The sequence below is a fragment of the Dermacentor andersoni genome, chromosome 3, assembly GCF_023375885.2.
Source record: "Dermacentor andersoni chromosome 3, qqDerAnde1_hic_scaffold, whole genome shotgun sequence".
Taxonomy (NCBI): domain Eukaryota; kingdom Metazoa; phylum Arthropoda; class Arachnida; order Ixodida; family Ixodidae; genus Dermacentor; species Dermacentor andersoni.
Window position 1 is genome coordinate 212,881,512 of NC_092816.1, and position 26,042 is coordinate 212,907,553.

At 50.8% G+C, this 26,042-nt stretch overlaps 1 protein-coding gene across 1 annotated transcript in view; it reads left to right on the plus strand.

Annotated features, from left to right (window-relative positions):
* Positions 1–26,042, plus strand: part of LOC126524322 (endothelin-converting enzyme 2-like) — a 203,761-nt gene that overhangs the window by 18,511 nt on the left and 159,208 nt on the right. Inside the window, exon 2 of the mRNA XM_072286991.1 lies at positions 13,871–14,542. Coding sequence (XP_072143092.1) covers positions 13,871–14,542 — 672 coding nt within the window. The remainder of the gene's footprint in view (positions 1–13,870; positions 14,543–26,042) is intronic.

Consider the following 26,042-nt stretch of genomic DNA (forward strand, 5'->3'; position numbering starts at 1 on the left):
AAGCACCAACGCCGGGCACCGGCTGTGCAAGACCACCACTTGTGCGCACCAGCGCTGTATCGCACACCATACGGTCGTCGCCCTTCACCGTGTCTCGGCAGTCTTTCGGTGCTCTTCGAGACCCGCGCGCCCCGGTGTCCAGGGCATAGGATAAAAGGCTCGCCGCCGAAAGTTGATCAGGAAAGTTCGCTCCATCGGCCATGTTACACGGTCTCTCCTTATGCGGCACTATAGTTCGGTGCAGCTTCTCGCGGGTGTGTCGCTCCTTGGTCGTGGACGGCTCGAGATACGACAGGCCGAGCCGCCGATCAATCCGCCCTGACGGACCCCGCCACAACCGGCACGAGAAATAGTGGCGATCCAAAAACCCGGCCGACGAAGAGGGGGCACGCAAGGCACTGGCGCCGGCTACAGACCAGCACCGCACTTGCAGAGGCTACACAAGGTGTAACCCGACAGACACAAATGTCCCTGACAGCACATCACGTACGAGGCGCCCGGCACACGCCGCCTCGCCGCTAGTCGCGCTGTCGTGGGACTCGCCGCACGGGATTTGGGAAGCCTCGACCAGGCCCGGCGAGCCGCACAAGTCAGTGGGGCCCTGGGATAGGGGCTCCACCCATAGACTCAGATTCAATCAAGTTGTCGTTCTTCTTCGATCGCCGCTGCGTTTGCGCGTTGCTTCGGCGAACGAGCGACCGGCGGAACAGACGGACGAACGCGCGCGGAAGGCTCGCAAAGCGCGATGACGTCATTCGGAAGACGCGCGCATCGCGTAGTTGTTGCTCCTCGTTGGCGAGGGCGGAAAAAAGCGCGCCCAACGCAAGTCGACGTATCCTCGCTCTGTGCGCCCTGTATTTCATCCGCGGCTGAATACGCTCGCGCACTTGGCACACTTCGGGGTTGCTGCTCTTCTCTCGCGCTCGGCTGAGCAAAGGAAGTTAGTTGCGGGCCCGTTAAATGCACGTTCATCGGCGGACCGTGTCAACAGAGATTTGGCTTTGATGTGGTACGTTACCGTAACATGTTTTGTTTATTTGAACAGCGCGCGTCGCCGTGAGGACATGGTCGCAGCGGGGATGCAGCACGCATACTATGCAACGTTGCTTGAACGCCTCTCCGCGGAGTGACTGCTGGACACGTGGCACGAGATGGAATTCGCGCTAGAATCAAATTAATGATGCAGTCAGGAATTAGGCAGCGTACCACATCGTCACGTGTTATCTCTCGAGGCCCACTTGCACCATCACGACAGACATCTCGTACCAATAGCAACGACACGTCGCTAGTACATTGGCACCAAGCGATGACTAATTTGTCGCCATCACGACGCATTGTGAGGGGGAATTCTGATCCAAGTGGGCTGGTCTAGGCGCCGCCATGTTGTTAACTGCCGTGGTAGTCAGTGGTACAAGACGCGCAATGAGCCTAACGTGTCGCGTTGTGCTAGCTCAGAGCGCTGGGTGCGACGTCGTGAAAGCCAACGTGGGAAACAGGCTGCTAGGTTGAAATCTGTTTATCGTCGTGTCACTTGCCCGAATAAATGATCCAGTATGTGGGGATGCACGGCTCGCGTGGCCTGGCGCCCGCGGCGGTCGGAGTGGTACAAGCCCAGTGCGAGAGATGGCGCGAGTGTCGCGCCGCGGCGGGGTTACTCGGGCTCCGAGAGACAAGGCGCGTCCTCTTTGGGTTCGGGAAGCAAGCGGGACGGATGTGCCGTGCCGCGCGTGCGCCGACCATGCTTCTGCGAGACCGTCTCGCGTGGCCGCCTTGGACACCGTTTGCGTGACAGTACGCACGAACGACCAGGCGTTGGGATCCAGCTTGGGGCGAACATATTCGCTCGCTATCAGGTCGCGGTAAGTCGGACTTCTAGGTTTATCGCGCGCCCATCGGCATGTTTTGTGGATAGCAACTCGGCTAGCAGGCATTGATCTATGAAAGGTGCAATAAATGCCCTTGTGATTGTTTGCACTACTGTATTGTCGTTCCTTTGTCCCAAGAGTACGGAGGAGAATCCCATATACCCCACATCTAAATGTGGGGGCTCCACTCTGCGTGCGGCTAGGGCTGAAGGCGAGCTCCGGATCTAGCCCCACGCAGTCGCTTCGTGGTACTCCCAACCCGTAGCGCGGGAATCGCGGCTACGCCGGGTTCGATCGAATAAGGCAACCAGCGGTGTCAACGGTAATAACGTTTATTGCTATTAGCAATAGCGAACACTCGCAGAGGGACGTCCTCTCAGTAATAGTAGTAAAAGGCTTGCCTCGTTGTCTGGGTGGGTCAGACAAACGAGATCACTCACGGGATGCGGCAGGTGCTTTCGTCCAGGCGGTCCAGGTGTCGGCGTCCCAAGAGAGAGGGTTTCCCCCGGTCGCGCTGTTTTGTACCTTTTTACCTGGGCGAGGGGAATGTCCTCCTCGCCCGTCAGCTACCTGCCCGCGAGTCGGGGAGGAAGGGCGCGCGCGCGTCGCGAGAGCGAGGGAGAATCGGGAGAGGGCTTTACGCCTCTCCCCCGTCTATGCCGGCTCTCGACGCGACGGCGCGGGGGAGGATGGGCGCGCGTGTTCCCCACAAGTATTAGTCATGTTGTCAATCTTTCATTACGTGATAATAGGGCGTCAGATTATGCTTGCTCATCGTATACGAATGCGCGATTAACCCAAGCATAGGGTCGTTTCCCGGTTTCACTACGTGTCACGTGCTTTCACTAAGAAGCAACGCATTTCATTCAGCTAATTGGTTTATATTGGTGGTCTTCCCAAAAGTTAGCCATCTGAATTAGCTGTGCTTGCATTTCGAGTTGTACCAAGACTCACTGCGGTGCGGCGTTGTACGACGGCTAAACGCACCGCAGAGTCGAGCCGTGCAGCGCGCAAAATAGAAAACGCGATAAAGTAGAGCACTGCACATGCTCGTGGCGTTTGCTTATTCTGTATGTATTTTCATATATTGAGTGTTCTCGGGGACGAAATTGCCGCGCAACCCGCCTAGACGGTAATGCGTTTCCCATTGGGTCGGTATACGGCGATACAGCCACCGTCGAAACGAGTTGCGTGCACTGCAGCGGCACTTTCCCTCAAAACGCGCGGCGCCATCTAGCGCATTCGCCGTGAAGCCTCCGCGACCCATTGCGTTCGTGGCACGGCTCGCTCAAGCGTCGTCCTGAAAGGCGTCGATTGAGAAGCGGCACGAGCCCAGTGTGGCCTGCCACAGTTGCTGCAGGGACACTTGCGGCGAGGGTTCGCTCAGCGTCGGAGAAATTTAAAGGGTCTTTTTCGTCATCCTACGGCGGCACATGCAAAGTGGCACACGCATAATAACTCAAGTTGCTACGAGCGACGTTCACTGAAGAGCGGAAACACATAAACCGTGGCACAAGTTTGCATCGGTGTGTCTCGTTGGAGACCATCACAGACTGAATGGCACGTGTTCCAAGTCGGCGACAAAGAGTGGTCCATGTTAGTCCGATGGTTGGTTGCCAACCCTGTAGCCTCAGCGCAGCAGCCTCCGTGCCATTTGACCGCAGACTGCCTCTAGCGGCCGAGGTTCAGGCGGGAAAACGGTTACACCATAGTTGGCCCCTGGACAGCGCGTCAAGTACTCCAAGAAAGCATTAAAAAATTGGTTCCGCATACATCTTTCCGAGATTGTTGACGACGTTAATATTATTGGCAATCTATCTCATCGTGGGTTTTACATCGATGATGGTATGCGAGTATTGTGAGGAGTAGCACATACCCAGTGGCCTGAGTTGTCGTGAAAGGAAAGCGGTTAGTTGTGCGAATACATAAACACCGGAAAGTCCTTCGAGCATACCATCAGTGCTGATCGCATTTATAATTCGCGTGCCATGATGTATTTTGTCACCGTCTGTTTTGGAAGCATGTATTACATAGCGTGGCCTCCGAAATCGCGGCGGCGCGCGGTGCAATCTCGAAGGCCACGTGTATCGCATCGAATTTCTTACTAGGAACACTAGAAGGGAATCCAGTGAGCGTGTGGCGCCAACGTGGCTGGTCGTCCAGCATGCATGGCTGGGCAGTATCGAAGATACGCGGTACTATCTTAAGAGACTTTGTGGGTATCTGTATCATGATACATTCAAGACGTGTGCATCAATGTCTGTATTTTCGATGCATTATACTAAGTATCCTGTGTCTTAACATGGAAGATACACGTGCACCTGTCGCAAAATCGACCAAGACACCCAGTGACACTGATGGTACTTGAAGTTTATTCTAAGAGACCTCACAGTTATGCTAACTTTTAATTATCTTTTAATTTGTAGTCACTATAGTTTCTATTCTCCAGCCGCAAAATGGAAGTCAAGCCAGTGGGAATAGCACAACATTTCGCCAGAAACTGTGCTTAGAACCGGCTTCGAGAAGTACTTTCCGAACACGCCCCGGGAAAAAGCATTGTTGCCCCGGCTACGTACAGCATATTGCGCTGTGCAGAAACGTATGATCTCGGACAGCAACGCACGTTGCTGCAGACCTTGAGTACTTTAGTTACATTTTACGAGCGCTAATCAACTCGCTGCTACAATACCCGCACAGATGTTCCCAAATGGCATTAGGCGCTACAAAATCAGGCGCTCTAACTGAGAGAGAGCTACATTCAGATCTTTCCTAAGGAACGACCGGAAACGGCTTCGCTTCTCGCCCACGGGTGACAGCTTCGCCCCAACTGCGAAGTCGCGACGACGTCCGTATTATGCAGACAGTAGATCTCCTCGAGTCGGTGTGATCCCTTCTCGTGAAACGGGGCCGCTTGACAATGCTTCAAACGACGTTTATGAAAGAGGCGCTGAGCCGTGCGCGAGGTTTGGACACTTCCGCAAGAGCAAGATTGAGCGCCCTCACTTTAAAGGGCAACTCTGTCGTTTTTTTTTTTTTTTGCGATATTAGGATATTGTCATTTTCAAATGGCATTGACAGCCCTGTCACCGACAGAGTGGTTCAAGTTGCTTATAAATTCATCAATAATTTTAAATAACCAATAAACGTGATACCGAAACAGTAGCTGCTTCGTGTGACGTCACGATGAGTCGATGGCGTCAGATACTACACTACCGTAATGTAAACACGCAGAACGCTTGCTAAGCACGCAGTGGCGCTAACGCCAAAGAAGCCAAGCCTCCTGACGACACAGAGAGCTTTTACAGATCTTCCCATCTAGACAGCGGCGATTTCAGCGACAGTGGCGGTGTAGTCTCTGACGTCACAAACACAGGGGGGGCCAGCTAGAAGTCATGAGTTGGGAACACGCAACCAGTTTTTAAAATTCATTTTCAGGAAAACTAAATCACTTGCAGCCATATTGTTTGGCACAGATAATGAGAGGGCAAAGAGAACGTATATTCAAAATTGTATTAAGATCAGTGGACATGGAAAGATCCCCGGAGTTACCCTGTAGGCACAGCGCGATGCAGACAAGACGGACACTGAGACGCACACAGCACTCGAAAAATGACGCGCGTCATGTCTATGCACACCATGACGTCAGGGGTGTTTTTGGAATCATTTTGGTCGACCTTTAACCAAACGATATTTTCCAAAAGGCTCAACAAAAAACGATCCGGAGTCGTCAGAAGCTGCTGGCGGGCGTTCACACTCTTGTGTGTGGATTTTGAGGGTGGAATATAGGCGTCGGAAAAGTTGCCACCATGTTCACGTGCCTCGCAAGGGACAAGAAATAATGGTCACGTGTTTTGTTTCGTGCCGTGACCAGCACCTTTCTTTGAACATAATTACGCTTTATTGTGCAGGGGCAGATTCGTTCCTCCTGGAGAGACTCTCAATCGGCAACTTTAGGGTTTCCTATTAAGGCGATAAAGAAAGATGTGGGACAGAAACGCGAAAGGTTGTGAAATGCGGATGATCAGTTTCTCCATCACAACAGCGCTGTACCTCACACTGCTTTAGTAATGCATATTTGTACGTATCTGGGTACGTATGTATGCATGCGTACGTACATGCATACATACCTACACACTTAACAAAGGGAAAATCAGACATCCACCCGTTCGTAGCAATTGCTACAAAGAAAACCCATACGGGTTCCTCGAAAGAAAAGCCTCAGAGTTGAAGAAAAATTCGTCGTGGTCCGGGACTCGAACCCGGGACCACCGCCTTTCCGGGGCAGCCGCTCTACCATCTGAGCTAACCAGGCGGCTAGCAGATAGCAGGGCGAAGTCGAATTTGTCGACGACACACGAAGTAAAGGAAAGTGTTTGACGTAGTAGTTCTGCGGAAACCCGCAAGGTGGAGAGAAGTAATTAATAAAGGGAAAATCAGACATCCACCCGTTCGTAACAGTTGCTACAAATCAGACATCCACCTTGCGGGTTTCCGCAGAACTACTACGTCATACATACACACATCTTCATTTCAGCAGCTCACAGCCTATTCCACATTTCGTGCATGCAAGTCGCTTGTGGGCGGGCCAGGGCAGACGTGAGATGCCACTTCGCTGCTTACAAGAAAGAAATACGATACAGTATAACATACACATGGCAACAGCTTCAAAAGTACTCTATACAAATATATCTTAGTTACGAAAAAAAAGACCTTGATTTATTATTCCGATTCAGTGTTCAGTTATTTCCTTGAAAAGAAAAGTAAGAAGGCACACAATCTTCTTGCTGTGTACAGGGCAAGAGTTAAAAAAATAATTGCAACAGCTAAAAAAGAACACAATAAATAACAAATATTTTAACGACAAAAGAACTCTGACATCATATTTTGTGTGGCTTACTTTTTGTAATGTTCTAAGTTATTTCTTTGGGCAAACGGTTAAGGTAAAGAAAAAGAGCACAAAATTTTGGGGTTTTGATCCCGTAGTGTACACGCGGCGTTACGATCGGCCTGCAGGGGTCGTGACCTTCGAACCTCTCCCAGCCCGCTGCGACGAGTCGCTTTGTAAAGCCAACAAATGCGCCTCCTTCTGACAGCCCAACTGCGCCAGCAAGGCTAGCCGCGTTTTGCGGACCGAGTATAGTTATTTGACGTTAGGATGGATAGTTGGGCGTGTTGGTTAAGCATGATTCTGAAGTGAAGGCGCTAAAAAGACGGAGGCCCTGTGTGTGTGTGTTTCTTCTTTGTCCTCCGTCTTTTTAGCGCCTTCACTTCAGAAATCGAGTATTGTTAGTTGGTTCACTGTCGCCTTCACGGTCTAATTGGAGCAAGAGAACTCCTGGAAAAGGGTGTTTTACGTCGCTTTCTCACGGGCCTCAGTAATCGTCACAGTCGTTTGACAGACGCGGCGGCTAACTGCGGAGTCGGCTCTGGAATCAAGAGGCGCCAGTTTGAGTCAAGCTTGACAACCCCTGTCTACGTGGACCCTCTACGCTCGGTTTGTTCAGTGAAACAAAAGCTCGGGAATGAGTGTGTCATCTCTCGCCCTCAAAAAAGTGTCGACTACGACTACGACGGCTTTGGACGAAGGTTGGACGGCAGTTTTCCCTCGCCTAGGGATGTAGGGAGGACAGAGGAGTTTTAAGCAGCCGTTTTCGACTGATCGGTGTGCTTCGTTTTCACTCATGCTAGACTGATGGAACGTAACGTTCTCCTGTCTTCGCGTAGATATTGTAAATAAATCCAGTTCTCCTAGTTCACGATGACAGCAAGTTCCTCCCTTCAACGCCGTCCCAAGCGTGGATGAGCTGGACGACGGCATGGGCCCGCTACCACATATTTACATGCCCGACTCCAACTCGTACAGCGGTAAATTCTAAAGGCGCGTCTTTCTTAGATTCGCTCTGTGTTGAGAAGCTTGAGAACAAGTTAAGGACCACGCAAGCAGCGATGGAACGAAGATTGCTAGGCATAACGTTAAGAGACAGAAAGAGAGCGGTTTGGATCAGAGAGCAAACGGGTAAAGACAATATGCTAATTGGCATCAAGAGAAAAAAAATGGAGCTGGGCAGGTCATGTAATGCGCCAGTTAGATAACTGTCGGACCATTAGGGTTACAGAATGGGTACCAAGAGAAGGGAAACGCAGTCGAGGACGGCAGAAGACTATAGGTGGAGCGATGAAATTAGGAAAGTCGTGGGCGTTAGTTGAAATCGGTTGGCGCAGGACGGGGGTAATTGGAGATCGCGGGGAGAGGCCTTCGTCCCGCAGTGGACATACAACACGCTGCTGCTGATGATGATGTTGTTGTTTTGTGGTGATTCGAGGAAACATTGCGAAGAAGTGTCACTTGTACAAACAGCTCTGAAGGGCATTAAACACCTGCAGTGTTATTTCTGGAGTTATTGTCTGAGCAGTCATAAACGCCACCATACAGTACGCTCGCAGATATCCCATGTAATAGCTTATCCACCCGATCTACTTTTGTCGTTGTGGACGAACCTCAAACTGCAATACGATATCGGTGCACAGGCTGGCTCAGAGTCTTAGAAACTCACGTACGCAACATAAGGGGAGAATTACATTTAAGCCTTTATAAGTGCGCTGCTACCGCTCGTAAACGTTTCATTGCGTAGATACGGTCGTCAAAATAAAGTCCAACAGAATGGGATAACGGTAAAGAAACGCATGGACACCCTAAACACTGAGAACCGTGTAATTGAATGAACAGGTCAAGGTTAAGTGTTATGAGGATTTCCAAAACATCTCATGGTAGTTTTTTCTTTTTTTTTTCGTTGTTTAAACGTATGTGGTTTGCGTTTAAGCCATCAACCACACATTTCGCGTTTTTAAGAGTAATTTTACGGCATCCGCATGTGATGCAAGTGAATTAGCGCCCGGAGGCGTGGCATTTCGTGGCAGCACGTCGTGTTCCAAGAACAACGCCATTCTGTGAACGTGTGATGTTAGCAGTGCACGTTGAAATGCTGCAGCGTTGAGTTGTAGGTTGGCAATGTCACTGACACGAATGTGCTACGCGGCCGACAGTGACGTAGTGCCTCTCAGAGATCGCCAACCGAGCTCCCGGGGATCTCTGTCTTTATCCTCAATGAAGAAAATTCGATAAAGGAAGAATAGTCACCACTGTGCAGAAGACGACTTCGCAGGCTCCACTGGGCAGCATTAAACTTGAGGAGCTCCGCAGTTCCTTCGAACAGGTTGGACAAGCGTAGCCACTCCGTTAGTGATCAGTTTGAGAGGAACCTAGCGTCCTTAACGAAAATATTTTTTTTTCTTTTACAAACAGTCTTTTTAACAAACGGTACAGACGAACCGCGTGCTGCACAAGCTCGTCGTGGGCCTATTCGTAGAGGCAGCGGCTCCAAGTATCGCGTGCGTCGCTTTGCTCTACACTTCCGGCCATAAAATGGTGCGGTGAAACCCGACTTGGAAAACTTGCGAAGCTGGGTTTCAACTTCCATATTTCGTTCTGCCCTCACATCATCTCTTTAATGCTGTCTGTTCTGATGGTTAATCTTCCTTACGATTTCCGCTATTGGTGATATTTTTAAGAGAACCACTGCGGTGTTAGATTGACGCGTAAACATAGCGCCATATTGGCATGCTTTTTTAAGTTCAGCGTGACATAATATTACGACACATCGAATTTCGGCAGATAATATATTTTGTACATATTCGCATATTTAGGTTTCTGTGCAGATTCAAGCGTATATTATAAACAACCTCTTGAAAGCACCCGTGGTTTCTTTAATTTTTTTTAAACATAGAGACTGCAGATTTTCGGTGCTTTTTTGTTCCTCGTACCTCTGCGTTCGCCTCCGGGCTCGCCGGAATGTGAACAGTCAGTTGTGCTGACGTAGCCAACCCGTCGACATATTTTCGAGCGTCGGCCGTGATTGTCAGGCACATAGCAGTGTGACGTCACACTATTATATGCTCGGGCGACGACTGGACCGCCTGATTGTAACAGGGCCATGAGCAAGCTGCCGTAACCATGGGAACGAGGTGCCCAGTAGACAACGGAGTTGGTGGCCTGCATGCGCTGTGCCGATCAGGCAAAGCGCGCACCTTTGGTTTGTACGTGCTTTGCCGACCTCGTGTTTTGGCGCATGAAGAATGCGTAGACTGGGGAATTTACAGGGATTGTGTGGCTGTAAACAAGCGAGGAGAGAGAAAGAACCTCGTAACCATTTATACTGTAGGCGCTCACCGAGTCACAAAAGGCGCAATAATGCTTTCGCGGCCTTCCTGTGGGATATGGCAACCGTAAAAGTGGCCCGCGCCGCCAAATTCCTTCCGGGCGTCGTCCGAAAGCACCCGTGGCCGTCCTCGGCACACCCAAGCTGTGGAGGGGGAGACGAGAAGCCAAATTCGGGAGCGGCTCTATGAAGGTGGCTGACCAGCGAAGCTGCAGCACATCACACAGGGTTAGATAGCGGTACGTGTATTTACTTTCAGAAATTGGTGATGGTAGTAACAATATCTTGTATATACGGTTCGGTTACAACCTCATGGCCAAAGTTAAGTCTATACACGACCGTTGTTAAGTAGTTCAGTGACTTGGATAGGTGTGTCACTTCAAACCAGACTCTTCTAGCACTATCTGAGTGAACCAGTCATTGTCTGGTTTTGAAATGTCTACATTCAAGTCTCCAACGATAATCACAGGGGCAATGTCATCACGGCTAAGCCATGCAGAGTGCGCAGTCATGAACTTCTCGATATCACACTTGGGTGTGCCTGGAGACATATAAGACAGTTTTAGTATAGCGTAAAGCAGCAAACGCAAAGAGTTAGCGTTAGCGTTGCGTGCACCACACTGCGCATGCGCTATACGTAAACGCTACTGGAGCTCTTACGTACGTACGCTATTTTCAGGATTTAGCGTTGAACGCTAACGCACGCAAGGGGAGCCTTACGTACGGCAAGATGGCGGCGCCAGTCGAAGTGAGAGCAGCCCGCTTCGGATCTATCGAGTCGTCTGCCTGCACTGCTAGGCTCTATCCTTCCCCACTAATGCTCGTGTTCGCCTTAGATTTGTGTGATGATGCTTCGGCAGCGGCGCACAGGTGACAAATGGGCGTTGTTTGCGATATACGTCCTCGATTAGCCGGGCAGTAGGCTTAACTAGAGGGTATGCTAATGTTTGCTCATGTTTGTTGTATCCGCCTCGAGATGGCGCCCAAGTGTATTTCGCTCGTTCGCTTGGTGTAAAGCCAACGTTACTAAATCTAGTAACGTTGGTGTAAAGCCGCATGTGAAGCCGATGCATGTCATGTTTTCCGCGGCAAAACACAGTAGTGTGGTCGGTGCTGTGGTCACAATGCGTGTGCGTTTTACCAACGACGACGATATGAACCGCGTGAAGGAGGTTTTCGCCTTGAACCCATTCGGATGGACGTCAAGGTGGGCGTCCGTTGCAAAAAATTGGAAAGAAGTGGGAAATCCGCTTTCTGGAAGCGAAATTGCCGGCGAAACGTCCCCTCCGGTATAGCTTCGACGTTGAGTGGATCTTGAGGAAACGTATAACCTGCGCGGTCGCTCTCATTCCTGAAGCATGAGGGCGTCTATGTCATCCCAACTTAAAAAGGACACGTAATATGGGTCCCACAGAACACTCGATCGCGGCATGCCAACATTAATCGGTGTGTTTCGCGACTCTCGACAAAACAACGCTCGAACCAAACACCTACATGCGTAACTAACGCAGCGACTGTGGCTTTCGATAAGCTTGACTTAGGGACACACCTGCGGATTCGGCATTGGATAAGCTCGACATTTCGTGTGGATTTGGCTTTCCAGTACTTTGTGTTTTTACATCTAGATGGCGCTGTATTTGTTTGCGTTAACGTTAACGCTTTTCTCCGTTCCGCTATTCTAAAACACTACCTTGTGCCGCGCAGTGCAGTCTTTCTTTGCGTTAGCGTTGCGTCGCACGCTAACGCTAACGCAAGGATTTTACGCTATACTAAAACTCTATATACTCAGCGGACATCGCCATTCCTTCTTTCGTTTGTACGGCACAGACGTCCCCACAGTCGATGGCGTTGTCATGTGAGTCAAGGGTGTGTGGTTGCACATACATGTTGTCCTTTGCGTATGTGGCAATGCCTCATGCTCGCGAGTCCATCTGCTGTTCACAAACGATTCCAGTATTCCCATCGACTTGGAAGTTTCATCGATTTATTTCATTTATTGCCTATCATTATTATTATTAGGGGCGGACTGCTTGAAGGCTGCTTCACCTCCGCCGCGGGTCGGCCGGGTATTGCACTACCTTCGGGATCGGCCCACATTTTTAGAAAGCCCACTGACATGACAAATGCATTGGCTGGTAGCTTATGGTAGCTTATGCATTGGCTGGTAGCATATACAGCTTCGCTGTAAAAGACCAAGCACCAGGTCGCGGTACATCTCTGCCCATTCGAGAAAAAAATGACGGTGAGTTTCAAACGGCAGCAGGATTCGAACTCAGTACCTTCCGCAAAGGGTGATACTGAGTTGTATATCTGCGTATCCACCTCCTGCGCGCACTACTGCGCATCTCAACTCATTTTTCATTTGAACAGCGAATGACTGGAATAATCTGCCCACCGACGCTGCGCAGCGCTCCAATCCTAGCCACTTCAAGTCATTCATCGAATACGTGGCACAAATGTAATACCCATCCCTCATGTAAAACCGCGCACCAGGGACATTTGGGGTATAAATAAATAACTAAATAACTAAAAAAATAAATAGCGGCTTGCACTGCTCGTGTTCTCATTGCCAGAGTTCTACTAGTACGCCGTAGAATTCGTAATCCTTTCCTTCTGCTCTCATAACATTATCCTCGGCTGGGAATTTCACTGGCGCCTTAATACCGTTATCCATTGCGCACGGGCCGAAATAGAACTCTCGCCGCGGTTAGATTTGCCGCTCACCGGCATTTCTTCGCTTTCGAGGAAACTGCTTGTCCAAGCCGACGTTCCTCCGAACGCGTCGACGGTCGTGTCCTTGTACTGCAGCGGAATCTCAGACGGTGTTGCAGTCTCCATCTGACCGCTTTCTCACTCGGAAAGGTCTGCTGCTACTTTTTGCAACAGTGAACATCCCGCAGGACTACAACACCATTTTTGTTTGCAACTGGTTCCCGTACCTTGTGATGCTGCTCAGAGGGGACTTCGACTACCATCTGTGCTTCCATGGCGGTCAATTAGACAACAGGTCAAAGTTGAGTTTCCTTGCGAAGATGGTTGGTGCTACGTTATTTAACCCTCCACTAATTTGGCACCACGTCTCTCATTCAGAAAGATTAATTGGTAAAATCACTATTGCACCGTGCTGTGCAAAGTCGCGAGTAACTGCACAGCGACACGGACAAAAAGAACAAAAAACGTCAGTCGTGCGAAGAGGCTTGCAGGTGCATGCGGCCGTAACGAGTGCTGTCACCCGCTTCCGGTGCTGAGCCTTTGTCACGTCCGTGGCTCGAACACGTCACGGCGGGGCGCCAGCTGCCCGGAGTGTTGAGCGCGCGGCGATTCCGTCAAACCCGGCATGGTCGGCTGTCCTGCGCTCGGCGAGGCCTATAATATGCGGGCACATTTCTGACGCCCTCAGGTGTATACGCACTCGTTTTGCAGACCCACTTGCTCGCGAAGGGCACGTGCAGATGCTGCGTAAATGAGACGTCACCGCGACTTGCGACAGACTCATCTCGATAACGATGGGATTGTTGGCCATCCCTCGAGTCAACGTCTAACTTGTCTGCCTGATGCGCCAGCTCTCGGCTTGAAACAATGCAAAGTACAGTGAGCAGACAAACACCGCTCGGCAGCCAGCTCCACTTCTCGACGCATTCCACACCGCAGCTTTGTTTCCTGCCCCGCAAACGTCTGTTCGTTCAAGAGGCCCGCAGCGCGCTCACCGCGCATGTTGACGTGTGCTGGCAGGTGACGTTGCCGGGCTCTCGGATCCAAGCCTCGACCAGATCGCTGAAACTACAGTAGCTGCCGTGCATTGCAAACGCCTTCGCTCGCGTTCAGGAGTGTGGCATGGACGACGGCGAAGGCGATGGCTGCCTTGGGCCGAAGCAGTCCACGGGTGGCGGCGGAATGGCCAAGCTTCGCGCTCAGGTCACCTCTGCCGTGGCCAACATCGCGTCGCTGGTGATTGTGCTGCTGTGCGTGCTGTTGCTCGTCTTCTTCGTCATCATCGTCGCCCTCTCGGTCAAGGTGCACTCGGGTTCGACGGCGCCTGACGATCGCTGCCTGTCGGCGGCTTGCCTCGGCTCCGCGGCTCGCGTGCTCGCCGGTCTTCGAGAGGCCGCGCCCTGCCAGGACGCGTACGCACTGGCCTGCCGACCCGGCACTCCTCGGGGCCCCCGCGGCCAGCACGCGGTGCGGCACCTGGTGGACCTGGTGCCTTTCGACGGCAACCAGGCATCGGCCGAGACGAAGGCGAAGCGCTTCTACGAGACGTGCATGGAGCCGCGCAGCCTGAGCCAGGACGCCCTGGCTCTGCTCAACTACCGGCTGCGGCAGGTCGGCGGCTGGGAGCTCGTCGCCGGCTCGTCGTGGTTCCTGCAGAGCTGGGACCGGGACACCGCGCTCGAGAAGCTGCACGTCGACCTCGGAGTGAGCCCCTTCTTCGCCATCGGAGTCGCCGACCGAACGATTCGGGTGAGATTGGCGTCCTGTTCGCGCGGACGACCTCGATTCGGCGGCCACTAGCGCGGAGGGCCGCGCCGCCCGCAGGTGGCTCGCGGTTTCGAAGGCACACTGGCCCGTTGGACGATTGAGACTTGAATGAATACAGTGTGGGGGCATCATTGCAAGTGCGAGAGACGAAATTGAAAGCTTCACTGCGAATAATGGTTTTTAGAGAAGCTATGGGCGGCACGCTTGCAATGTTGAATTCTCGGCGCAGAAAGAAAGCACGGTGGCTTTCTAGCATGAGTGAGGGCACCAAGCTGGACGCGATGGAACGCTGCGCTGCGAAGCATTGCTAAGGACGTAAACACTAGACGCACATTAAGCGCAGAACGTGTGTCCTTTTTGAAAGTGGAGCACGGGATATTGACACGTATACCTGTATATCTTTAAGCCGATGCGCTTGACCGGCAGATCAGATTTCGACGATCCCCGACCGTGTTCGCAGCTATTATCGTTGTACTTTTGAAGTGTAGCCTGTTGTGTGGGCGCAGGTTCGCCCAATAAAACTTAGTTTCGTCTTTCACAGTATTGCTACTGTGTTCTTTACCGTGACACCTGGGGGAGGTGCTACTGCGTTCATGTACCGAACGCCCCCGCAAAGTCGCGATCCAAAGCGGAAACGCGAGGACAACACCAACGTTGATGAGGACAAGCGAGGTAGCCGCAGGCTTCAAGGACTACCCCCGGAGCACGGACTTTTGCCTGAGACGACCAGGAAGGTCGTCGACAAGTCAACCCCAATGGCAACTCCAGCGTCCCCCATCGTGCTGTAGCAGCCCAAGGAGCATCCGACGTTCCACGATTCAACATTCGAGGACCCGGAAACGTGGCTTGAGACGTATGAGAGGGTCGCTGCATTTAACAGCTCGAACAGCAACGACAAACTGCGAGATGCCTTTTTCGCATTGGAAGACGCCGCCAGGACGTGGTTCGAGAACCGAGAAGCCACCTTAACGACTTGGAACCTGTTCCGAAGGGGCTTCCTGCAGACATTCACAAGCATCGTACGCATAGAGCGCGCCCAAGGACTACTAGAAACCCGAGTGCAGCTGCAAATGATACCACCGCGATCTTCACGGAGGAAATGAGCCATCTATTCCGCATGCCGACTCGGATATGTCTGAAGAGAAAAAAGTCCGCCTGCTCATGCGTGGTGTGAAGTAGGAACTTTTCGCTGGAATGATACGAAGACAGTCGACGAGTTTCTTCGCAAGGCCACCAGCATCGAGAAGATACTCGAAATGCGGCACCGGCAATTCAACCGCCGCACGAACTCTACAAACTACGCCGGACTGCAATCGATGGCCAGCGACGATCTGCGCGAGACTATCAGAGCGATCGTGTGGGAAGAGCTGCAGAAGTTCTACCCAAGGTCGCAGCCTCAAGCGGCTTCAGTAGCTGAAATCGTCAAAGAAGAGGTTCAGCGATCGCTTGGAGTTCCTGAGGTGAAACCACAGTCGCCGCAGCCCCAGTCGGAAGCGATGACACGCCGCCGCCGCCAGCGCGCCCACCCGCGCCGCTATGCGCGGAAGACGAACATTTGGCGCGCCCCCGATCACTGCCTGCTCTGCTACCATTGCGGGGAAGCAGACCACATCTACCGCTGATGTCCTTACCGCGAGATGGGTCTGCGAGGGTTCCCCGTCAACGCACCGCACCCATAGCAAGGTGAACGCCCACGTGACATCGCCACTTACCTCGCCATCACTAAGTGGAGCCCTCGACGACCCTCCCGTTCACCATCACCAGGCCGGTAACTGTCGCCGCAGCGTACACCGGCCCAGCCCGTGGTCGGTACGTCAGCCCATATCCGGAAAACTAAAAGCAGCAACCGATGGAAGTGCGATTGCTGTTCGTCGAAATGATCCCCCAACACCGACGAACACGCCGAAGGCACTATCTAGACGACATAACGACACGCCGCCATTCCTATGAACCCTAGAAGCAAAGAATGCACCGACCAAGGATCTGATGACGCGACGTACCAGCCATACATCAGCACGACGCAGCCGTGATCCCAAGCCAGGACTGACTTATCATCATCATCAGCCTGGATATGCCCACTGCAGGGCAAAGGCCTCTCCCATACTTCTCCAACTACCCCGGTCATGTGCTAATTGTGGCCATGTTGTCCCTGCAAACTTCTTAATCTCATCCGTCCACCTAACTTTCTGCCGCCCTCTGCTACGCTTTCCTTCCCTTGGAATCCATTCCGTAACTCTTAATGACCACCGGTTATCTTCCCTCCTCATTACGTGTCCTGCCCATGTCCATTTCTTTTTCTTGATTTCAACTAAGATATCATTAACTCGCGTTTGTTCCCTCACCCAATCTGCTCTTTTCTTATCCCTTAACGTTACACCTATCATTCTTCTTTCCATAGCTCGTTGCGTCGTCCTCAATTTAAGTAGAACCCTTTTCGTAAGCCTCCAGGTTTCTGCCCCGTACGTGAGTACTGGTAAGACACAGCTGTTATAAACTTTTCTCTTGAGGGATAATGGCAACGTGCTGTTCATGATCTGAGAATGCCTGCCAAACGCACCCCAGCCCATTCTTATTCTTCTGATTATTTCAGTCTCATGATCCGGATCCGCAGTCACTACCTGTCCTAAGTAGATGTATTCCCTTACCACTTCCAGTGCCTCACTACCTATTGTAAACTGCTGTTCCCTTCCGAGACTGTTAAACATTACTTTAGTTTTCTGCAGATTAATTTTTAGTCCCACCCTTCTGCTCTGCCTCTCCAGGTCGGTGAGCATGCATTGCAGTTGGTCCCCTGAGTTACTAAGCAAGGCAATATCATCAGCGAAGCGCAAGTGACTAAGGTATTCTCTATTTACTCTTATCCCCAATTCTTCCCAATCCAGGTCTCTGAATACCTCCTGTAAACACGCTGTGAATAGCATCGCAGAGATTGTATCTCCCTGCCGGACGCCTTTCTTTATTGGGATTTTGTTGCTTTCTTTATGGAGGACTACGGTGGCTGTGGAGCCGCTATAGATATCTTTCAGTATTTTTACATACGGCTCGTCTACACCCTGATTACGCAATGCCTCCATGATGGCTGAGGTTTCGACTGAATCAAACGCTTTCTCGTAATCAATGAAAGCTATATATAAAGGTTGGTTATATTCCGCACATTTTTCTATCACCTGATTGATAGTGTGAATATGGTCTATTGTTGAGTAACCTTTACGGAATCCTGCCTGGTCCTTTGGTTGACGGAAGTCTAAGGTGTTTCTGATTCTATTTGCAATTACCTTAGTGAATACTTTGTAGGCAACGGACAGTAAACTGATCGGTCTATAATTTTTGAAGTCTTTGGCGTCCCCTTTCTTATGGATTAGGATTATGTTAGCGTTTTTCCGAGATTCCGGTACGCTCGAAGTGATGAGGCATTGCGTATACAGGGTGGCCAGTTTCTCTGTATACGCAATGCCTCATCACTTCGAGCGTACCGGACTGACTTAACTGCAACGCAAAACAAAGAGTCACCGACATCGACGTGTTGCTCGATGGCAACGCAGTCACCGCATTAGTAGACACAGGAGCCGACTACTCCGTCATGAGTGGCCCCTTCGGCGCCAAGTTGAAGAAAGTTAAGACTTCAGTTAAGAAAGGAAGACCCCCAAGTTCGGACCGCTGGAGGACACCTAATAACGCCGAATGGAATCTGCACCGTAAAAGTTCATGACAGGACTTACCCTGCCACCTTCATTATCTTCCAACAGTGTTCACGAGACGTCATTCTCGGCATGTACTTCCTGAACCAACACGGGGCAATCATGGACCTGAAGTCGAAGTCGATAACGCTGTCAGAAGATCAAGCGATACCACCGTAGAGCTGTCGTAGTCACCACGCCTTCTGTGTGCTCTAACATCAAGAGAGCATCCCGCCTGGCTCCAGCCAGGCGGGATGCTCTCTTGATGGCACCGTTGGCACCGAAACACCCTCAGACATAGAAGGCGTCATCGAGGGCGACCAACGTCTTTTACTCAACCGTGAAATTTCCGTCGCGAGAGGGATCGCTCGACTGCACGGAGGGAAAACGAAAGTGGTGCTGACAAACTTCAGCCAGGAGTTCAAGCACATCAGCAAGGGCGCGACGACCGCCTACATCGGGGAACTTCTGGAAACCAGCAGTCCGGTTGTCTTCTCGGATTCTGCCGCATCTACCACGACGACCATAGTTCCCGAACCAGACTTAGACATAAATCCAAATCTCCCCATTATTAAGCAGCAACAACTCAGAAGTGTGCTCCGACGATACAAAGACTGCTTCTCAACGTCATCGAATCCTCGATGACGATGAGAACGCTTTGCAACACCTGTTGCAAAGCGTCGCATAATGACCGAAGAGCGCGCTCGACCACTCCGCCAGAGCCCTTACCGAGTTTCGACGCGAGAACGTGAGGCTATAAGGCACCAAGTCGACGAAATGCTGCGCGACGACATTATCCAGCCGTCGAAAAGCCCGTGGGAATCTCGTGTAGTCTTGGTGAAGAAAAAGGACGGAACCCTACGTTTTTGCGTGGATTATCGTTGACTGAACGAGACCAGAAGAAAGATGGATACCCCCTCCCACGGATAGACGACGCGTTGGATCGGCTCTGCAACGCCAAATACTTCTCGTCGATTGACCTCGAGTCTCGCTGCTGCAAATAGAAGTCGACGAGAGAGATCACGAAACGACCGCGTTTATCACGCCACATGGCCTCCATGACTTGAAGGTTAGTCCATTTGGACTATGCTCGGCACCTTCAATGTTCCAGCTCGTGTTGCACACGGTGTTAAGAGGACTGAAGTGGCAGACCTGTCTTGTTTACTTGGGTGACGTCGTCATCTTCGCCGGAAATTTCGATGCCCACCTTAGGCGGCTTTGGAAAGATTGGTTGCGCTTTGTAGACGGTCACAAGTAAGAAGACAAGACAGGCGCAAACCCGACATGACCGCTGATGCTTGGCATGAAGAAGGGAGAACACTAAAGGAAGAGCCCGGCTTGCGACAGTACTAGAGGCCATCAAGTCATCAGGCGTCACACTGAAGCCGCAAAAGTGCTGCTTTGCTTACGACGAGCTTCTGTTCCTTGGCCACGTCAACAGCGAATCTGGAGTCCGCCCTGACCTGCAGAAAACAGCTGCCATCGCAAAGTTCCCGCAGCCTATCGAGAAAAAGGCAATGCGTCGATTCCTTGGCATGTGTGCCGACTACAGGCGCTTTGTCAAAGACTTTTCACGCATCGCTGAGCCGCTGACACATCTAACCAAATGTGATGTCGAGTTCAAGTGGGAAACGCCGAAGGCCGACGCATTTCAAGAGCTCAAACGACGCATGCAGTCGGCTCCTGTACTTGCGCACTTCGACGAGGACGCCAATACCGAAATCCACACTGACGCCAGTAGCCGAGGCCTCGGTGCCATCCTTGTCCAGAGGAAAGACGAACTGGTGATAGCTTACGTAAGCCGGTCGCTGTCAAAAGTGGAAGGCAATTCTACGATCGAAAAGGAATGCCTCGCCATCATTTGGGCTACAGCAAAATTCCGCCTTTACCTATACGGCAGGCGATTCAACGTCGTCAGCGACCATCACGCGTTGTGTTGGCTAGCGAATATAAAGGACCATTCAGGACGAGTGGCATGGTGGAGCCTCAGACGGCAAGAATATGACATCACTGTAACCTACAAGTCCGGACGAAAAGACTCTGACGCCGAATGCCTATCACGCGCCCCCATTGACTCGCCGCCGCAAGATGGCGAGGATGACGACGCCTTCCTTGAAATAATAAGCGCTGAAGGCTTCGCTAAACAGCAACGCCCAGACCCGCAGCTAGAAGACCTCGTTGAATATTTAGAAGGGAATACCGACGTTGACCCTAGGTCATTGAGGCGCGGATTGTCTTTGTTAACGCTTCGAAACAATACTCGTAAAGAAGAACTTCTCACCAGTCCGCATCAGCTACCTTCTTCTTGTTTCCTCAGGGCTGCGTCCAGAAGTACTGCACGCCCTACATGGCGATCCGACCGGTGGGCACCTCGGATTTTCCTGGACACTATCGAGGATACAGGAAAAGTACAACTTGGCGCGTCTGACTGGCGACGCAAGACACCACCGACAAGTACAACGGGATTACTACAGCCGATCAAGCCTCCTTGCCGGCCATTTCATCAGATCGGGATGGACTTGTTGGGACCCTTTCCGACGTCAACATCCGGAAATAAGTGGATCGTCGTGGCGACGGCCTACCTCACGCGTTTCGCTGAAACTAAAACTCTGTCCAAAGGTAGCGCAGCCGAAGAGGCGAAATTCTTCGTCGAGAATATCCTCCTGAGACATGGCGCCCTGAAGTCCTCATCACTGACAGAGGAACGGCTGCTACAGCGGGTCTTACCCAAGCCATTCTGTTGTACATCCAGGCAAGCCACAGGAGGACAACTGCCTACCACCCGCAGACGAATGGTCTTACGGAGCGCTTGAATAACACATTCGCCAACATGCTAGCAATGTACGTCGACGTCGAACACAAGACATGGGATGCCGTCCAGCCGTACGTAACATTCGCTTAAAACACGACGGTGCAAGAAACAACACATATCCCGCCCTTCAAGCTGGCTTACGGCAGGAACCCGACGACGACTCTCGACGCCATGCTGCCGCACGTCACCGACGAAGAGAATCTTGACGGCGCCACCTGTCTACAACGCGCCGAAGAAGCGCGACAGCTCGCCCGCCTGCGGATCAAGAATCAGCAGAGGACTGACAGCCGACACTACAACCTTCGCGGATGCTAAGTCGAGTATACCAGTCCGGCGACCGTGTTTGTGTTTGGACTCCAATACGCCGACGAGGACTTAGCGCGAAGCATTTAAGCCGCTATTCCGGAACCTACAAGATCATCCGACGCATTGGCGCGCTCGACTATGAGGTCGTGCCAGACGACATTTTGCTAGCACAGCGGCGCCGCTCACGACCTGAAATAGTCCATGTTGTACAACTTAAGCTGTTCAACAAGCGCTAACGAGCTTTGGGACTTTGCATAGCTGAACTTTGGACTTTCTTTAGCAGTAATATTTTCGACTTTCTTTCTTTGTTGTTTTGTTACTGTTTGATACTTGTCCTTTTGTTTTTTCGCTATCCTGTTATATTTGTAGCATCGGGACGATGCTTTTTGAGAGGGAGGCATTGACACGTATATTTGTATATCTTTTTCGGGTGACCGCTATTCAACGTCTGAAACATGATATCGCTCAGCACGGGACGCGCCCGCACTTATCGGAAGTTTCTCGAATGTTATCGACGGTTCTTGCTGATATGTGTTGTCGACGAAGCTTGTGTAATCTGATTGCACGTGCGACGCGAATTATGTAGAACTTTCTGGAAGACACGCGGGCACCGGCGATTAGTCTGCAGCCTCCGACGGCTCGTGCATAAAAGCCGACGCGCTTGACCGCCAGATCAAGCGAGGTAGGGGTCCACCTAGTGGGCGTGTCCATTTCACCTGCTGTTAAAGTGTTGATTGGCTGGTCTGGTCTACGCGTCCGCAGCAGCGAGGCGCCACTGCCAATCAGCACTTCGGCAGCAGATTTCATGTCCACTAGGTGGACTTTAACAAAATACGTCCCCTGATTTCGACGATGGCCGACTGTCTTCGCCGCTATCGTTGTGCTTTAAGTGTAGCCTGTTTTTGTGGGCACAGGTTTGCCCAATAAAAGTTAGTTTTGTCTTTCGCAGTATTGCTACTGTGTTTTTTACCGCCACTATCACGTGACATGTGTCGGAGACACCTTATGAGAGATTCCAGGAAGACGGGACAAATATGCAAGAGGACGAAATGCTGTCAGAGCTGCGCTGCAAGGAAAGGACGAGGCTCAGCACGGCGTCGTCGTTTCGATGTCGGCCGCATTCCGACGGAATTAAAGAAAAAACAGAAAAAAATCCCTCGCGTAATTTTATTTAGGCACGCGTTGAATAACCGTAGATGGTTAAAGTTAATCCGGAGTCTCTCACTGTGGCGTGCCTCGTAATGAGATCGTGGCTTGTGAAGTCCCGGAATTTAATTAAATAACGGAATTGTTGAGCCCACTAAATGCGTATCTTTGGCTACCTCGCAGGCAAAATTTTGGTCGTCTTGCACCGATAAACAAAGGAGTGCGAAGAGGAAAGCTTTACGACAGAGGTTGAGTTCACGTAAGGCAACCACATGCAGGGGAAAGGGGAGGACAGGAGTCACGCAGCTCGCTTCTATGCGAAAATCACTAAGCTAAGTGGAATAGCTTTTGTTTAAGCTAGTTGGTCCGACATCCTTGCATAAGTGTTAAAGGCCCCTTACCAGGCCAAGTAGAAAATTTTCGTTATACGCTGGAAGTTGTTACGTGCCCTCTAAGGGGTGTTCTACTGCAAGAACTTTTCAAATTAGTTCATGAATAGCAGAGATAAAAATATTTAAAATGCCGCGAACCCATGATTTCAGGAGGCGAGCGTCTCCGCCAACATAGACACTCTCTCCGTTTGCATCGTCCAGCCTCCGCAAGCAAAGTTCCTTCGCTGCGTTCTCCCATCCCGTGTACCCGGAGGATCGCATAACGAATAGCTCACGGGTCCGGCCGTCTTTTCTTCCTCTCTTTTTTGCTGCACGGCGCACTTCCGGTGGCGGCCTCGCGTGCGAGCTGTTGCATTTGTCTTGTTTCCGCAGCAGATGATGTTGTGCACTCTGCACGAGAACACCTGATTAGCGGTATAAGTCAGTGCCACAATCACGAGCAGTGAGGCAGGCGCGAGAGGATGAACCTACATGATCGCGTCGTTGGAACATGGTAGAAAATGGCATAGTTTCTCTCTTGCTACGGTACGAAGTAAAACAAAAACACGCAGACATTCGGTTTGTCACCTTCTTCATCAGCCTATTTTATGTCCACTGCAGGACGAAGGCCTCTGCCTACCATCTCCAATTACCCCTATCCTGCGCCAACCGATTCCTACTAGCTCCCGCGAATTTCCTAATTTCATCGCTCCACCTAGTCTTCTGCCGTCCTCGACTGCGTTTCCCTTCTCTTGGTACTCATTCTGTAACCAATTCAAACCTGCGCATTACATGACCTGCTCAGCCCCATTTTTTTTAATGATCATTAGAATATTGGCTATACCCGTCTGATCCAAACAGCTCTCTTTCTGTCTCTTAACGTTATGCCTAGCATTGTTCGTTCCATTGCTGTTTGCGTGGTCCTAAACTTCGTCTCAAGCTTCTTTGCCAATCTCCAAGTTTCTGTCCCATATGTCAGCACCGATAAAATGCACTGATTGCACCAGTGGAGTAGCCAGAGGTGGGCGGGGGGGGGGGGGGAGGTCTTATGGGGCTTCAACTCCCTTTCCCGAAATTTTTCCGTGCTGTCATGCACCGCCGACCAAAGGTACCCCCGTCGCCGGAAATCATTCCGGATTTAGCCTAGAATGTATTTTTTACGCTCGAAAGGACATTTCGGTGCGATTATTGCGAACTCTGGCTGGATTTCGCGGCAACACCCATGCACCGGGAGTCACATAACGCAAGCAGCCCCATCCGAACACAAAGTTTCAAGGGCGTTTTGATGGCAAGCGGGCTATTCGCGGCATGTCCCGGAGTCCGCGGAATCTACGGCGCGCATCGATTTCAATTGCGAAACTTCATCGGTACAAAGTTCTATAAACTTTTGTTGCGAAAGGGACATTGACATTTACAAAGTCGTGCTTTTATATTTTCAATTCCTGAACATTGTGGGTTTAGTGTCCTTACAAACATTTCACACCAAAGGTGCATTGGCTTTTCTAAGATCTGTGAATCTGTGATTTCACAGCATCCTTACTTGCCTTGTTTGGCGCAGTATATATAGTGACTTTTTCTTCGATACCTAGATCTATTGGAGACTTATACGTACATTGTTTTTTTGTTTTTTTTTTGGCGAGGTTTTGTGTATACGTGCAGTGAACTTTGTTTCCAGTGACACTCTTTTGCCCTTTATCAAGCTGTATCTTCGCATTTGTATATTCCATTGTATCTTCGCATTTCTAATGTACGAATGCGAGTGAAATGAAAGTGAGCCAACCCACCCCGCGCTATAATGGCTCAGTTGATTATCTACGAGACATGCGCGTAGCAAGCAGGCATCTCTCACTTACAAAAGTGACACGCAGGTGTGAGGATCAAGGTTCTTTAATGCTCTCATACACATACACTGGATTTAACATGGTTACGTGACATAATGGACGCTCCAAAAGTTGAACAGCGTGGTGTCGTGAGGCTTTTGACAGCTGATGGTGTTCCCCAAAAAGAAATTAGTAGCCGTATGGCTTCCTTTTACGTTTAACATTGCATTTCATTGGCCACTGTGCCGCCTTGCATCAAACGACTCAAAAAGAAGAACGTGAAAGTTGCAAAGACGATCCAAGACTGGGCCAAAGCCACCGTGCAATCATCCACAACACAACTGCAAATGTTGATGAGCTGATTAGGCAAGAATGGGAGATAAGCATCGAAAAACTGGCAGAGCGTGTGAACATCAGTCACGGTTCGGTTCACACCATAATTCATGAACATCTTGGTTATCGGCACTTGTGTGGGCAATGGATGCCCAACGTCTTGAACCACCACCAGAAGACGGAGAGGTTCGGCGCTGCCTTGACTCATCTCATCCGGTATCACAATGAGTGTGACGAATTCTTGTCTACAATTGTGGCCGGGGACGAACCATGGTGCCGCTACTACGAGCCTGAAGCAGCTTACAGGGGAAACATTCGAATTCATCACCCCAAACAAAGCAAAGGCCGTCATTTCCGCCGGATAGGTGTTGTTGACGTTTCTTTTCTTTTTTTTTTTCTATCGTCAGGGGCCATTACTGATCGAATTTGCTAAACCTGGAGATACTATCAATCGTTTCCGATATTGTGAAACGCCGGATCGGCTGCGTGTCACGATCAAGAACAAACGACGTGAAAAATTGACGAATGAGGTCATATTACTCCACGACAATGCCCGTCCCCATGTCGCTGATGTAGTTAACTGAAAACTGGCAAAGTTCAAGTGGGAAATGCTGCAACATCCGCCATACAGCCCAGATTTGTCTCCTTGGGACTTCTACATTTTGGGGCTATTGAAAAAACAGTTCAAGGGAACCTGAATTCGTGTCGGACGATGAAAGAGTCAGTTGCAGACTTTTTGAAGCAGCAACCCAAGGAGTTTTATGATACGGGAATCACGCGACTCGTTAGTCAGTGGGACACATGCCTAAATGCTCATAAAGACTGCTTTTAAATAAACTAGCTCGTTTGTCATATGTTAGCATTAGCTCACTTTCATTTTACTCGCCCTCGATATTTTGCAGAACTCCTGCTTTCTTTGTGTGCTCTCTGTAGCGACTATTATTTCGGTCCATTTACTCACAATACACGACCGGTGACAGCTGCTCCAGCGCAATACATTGAAACAAATTACAGCGT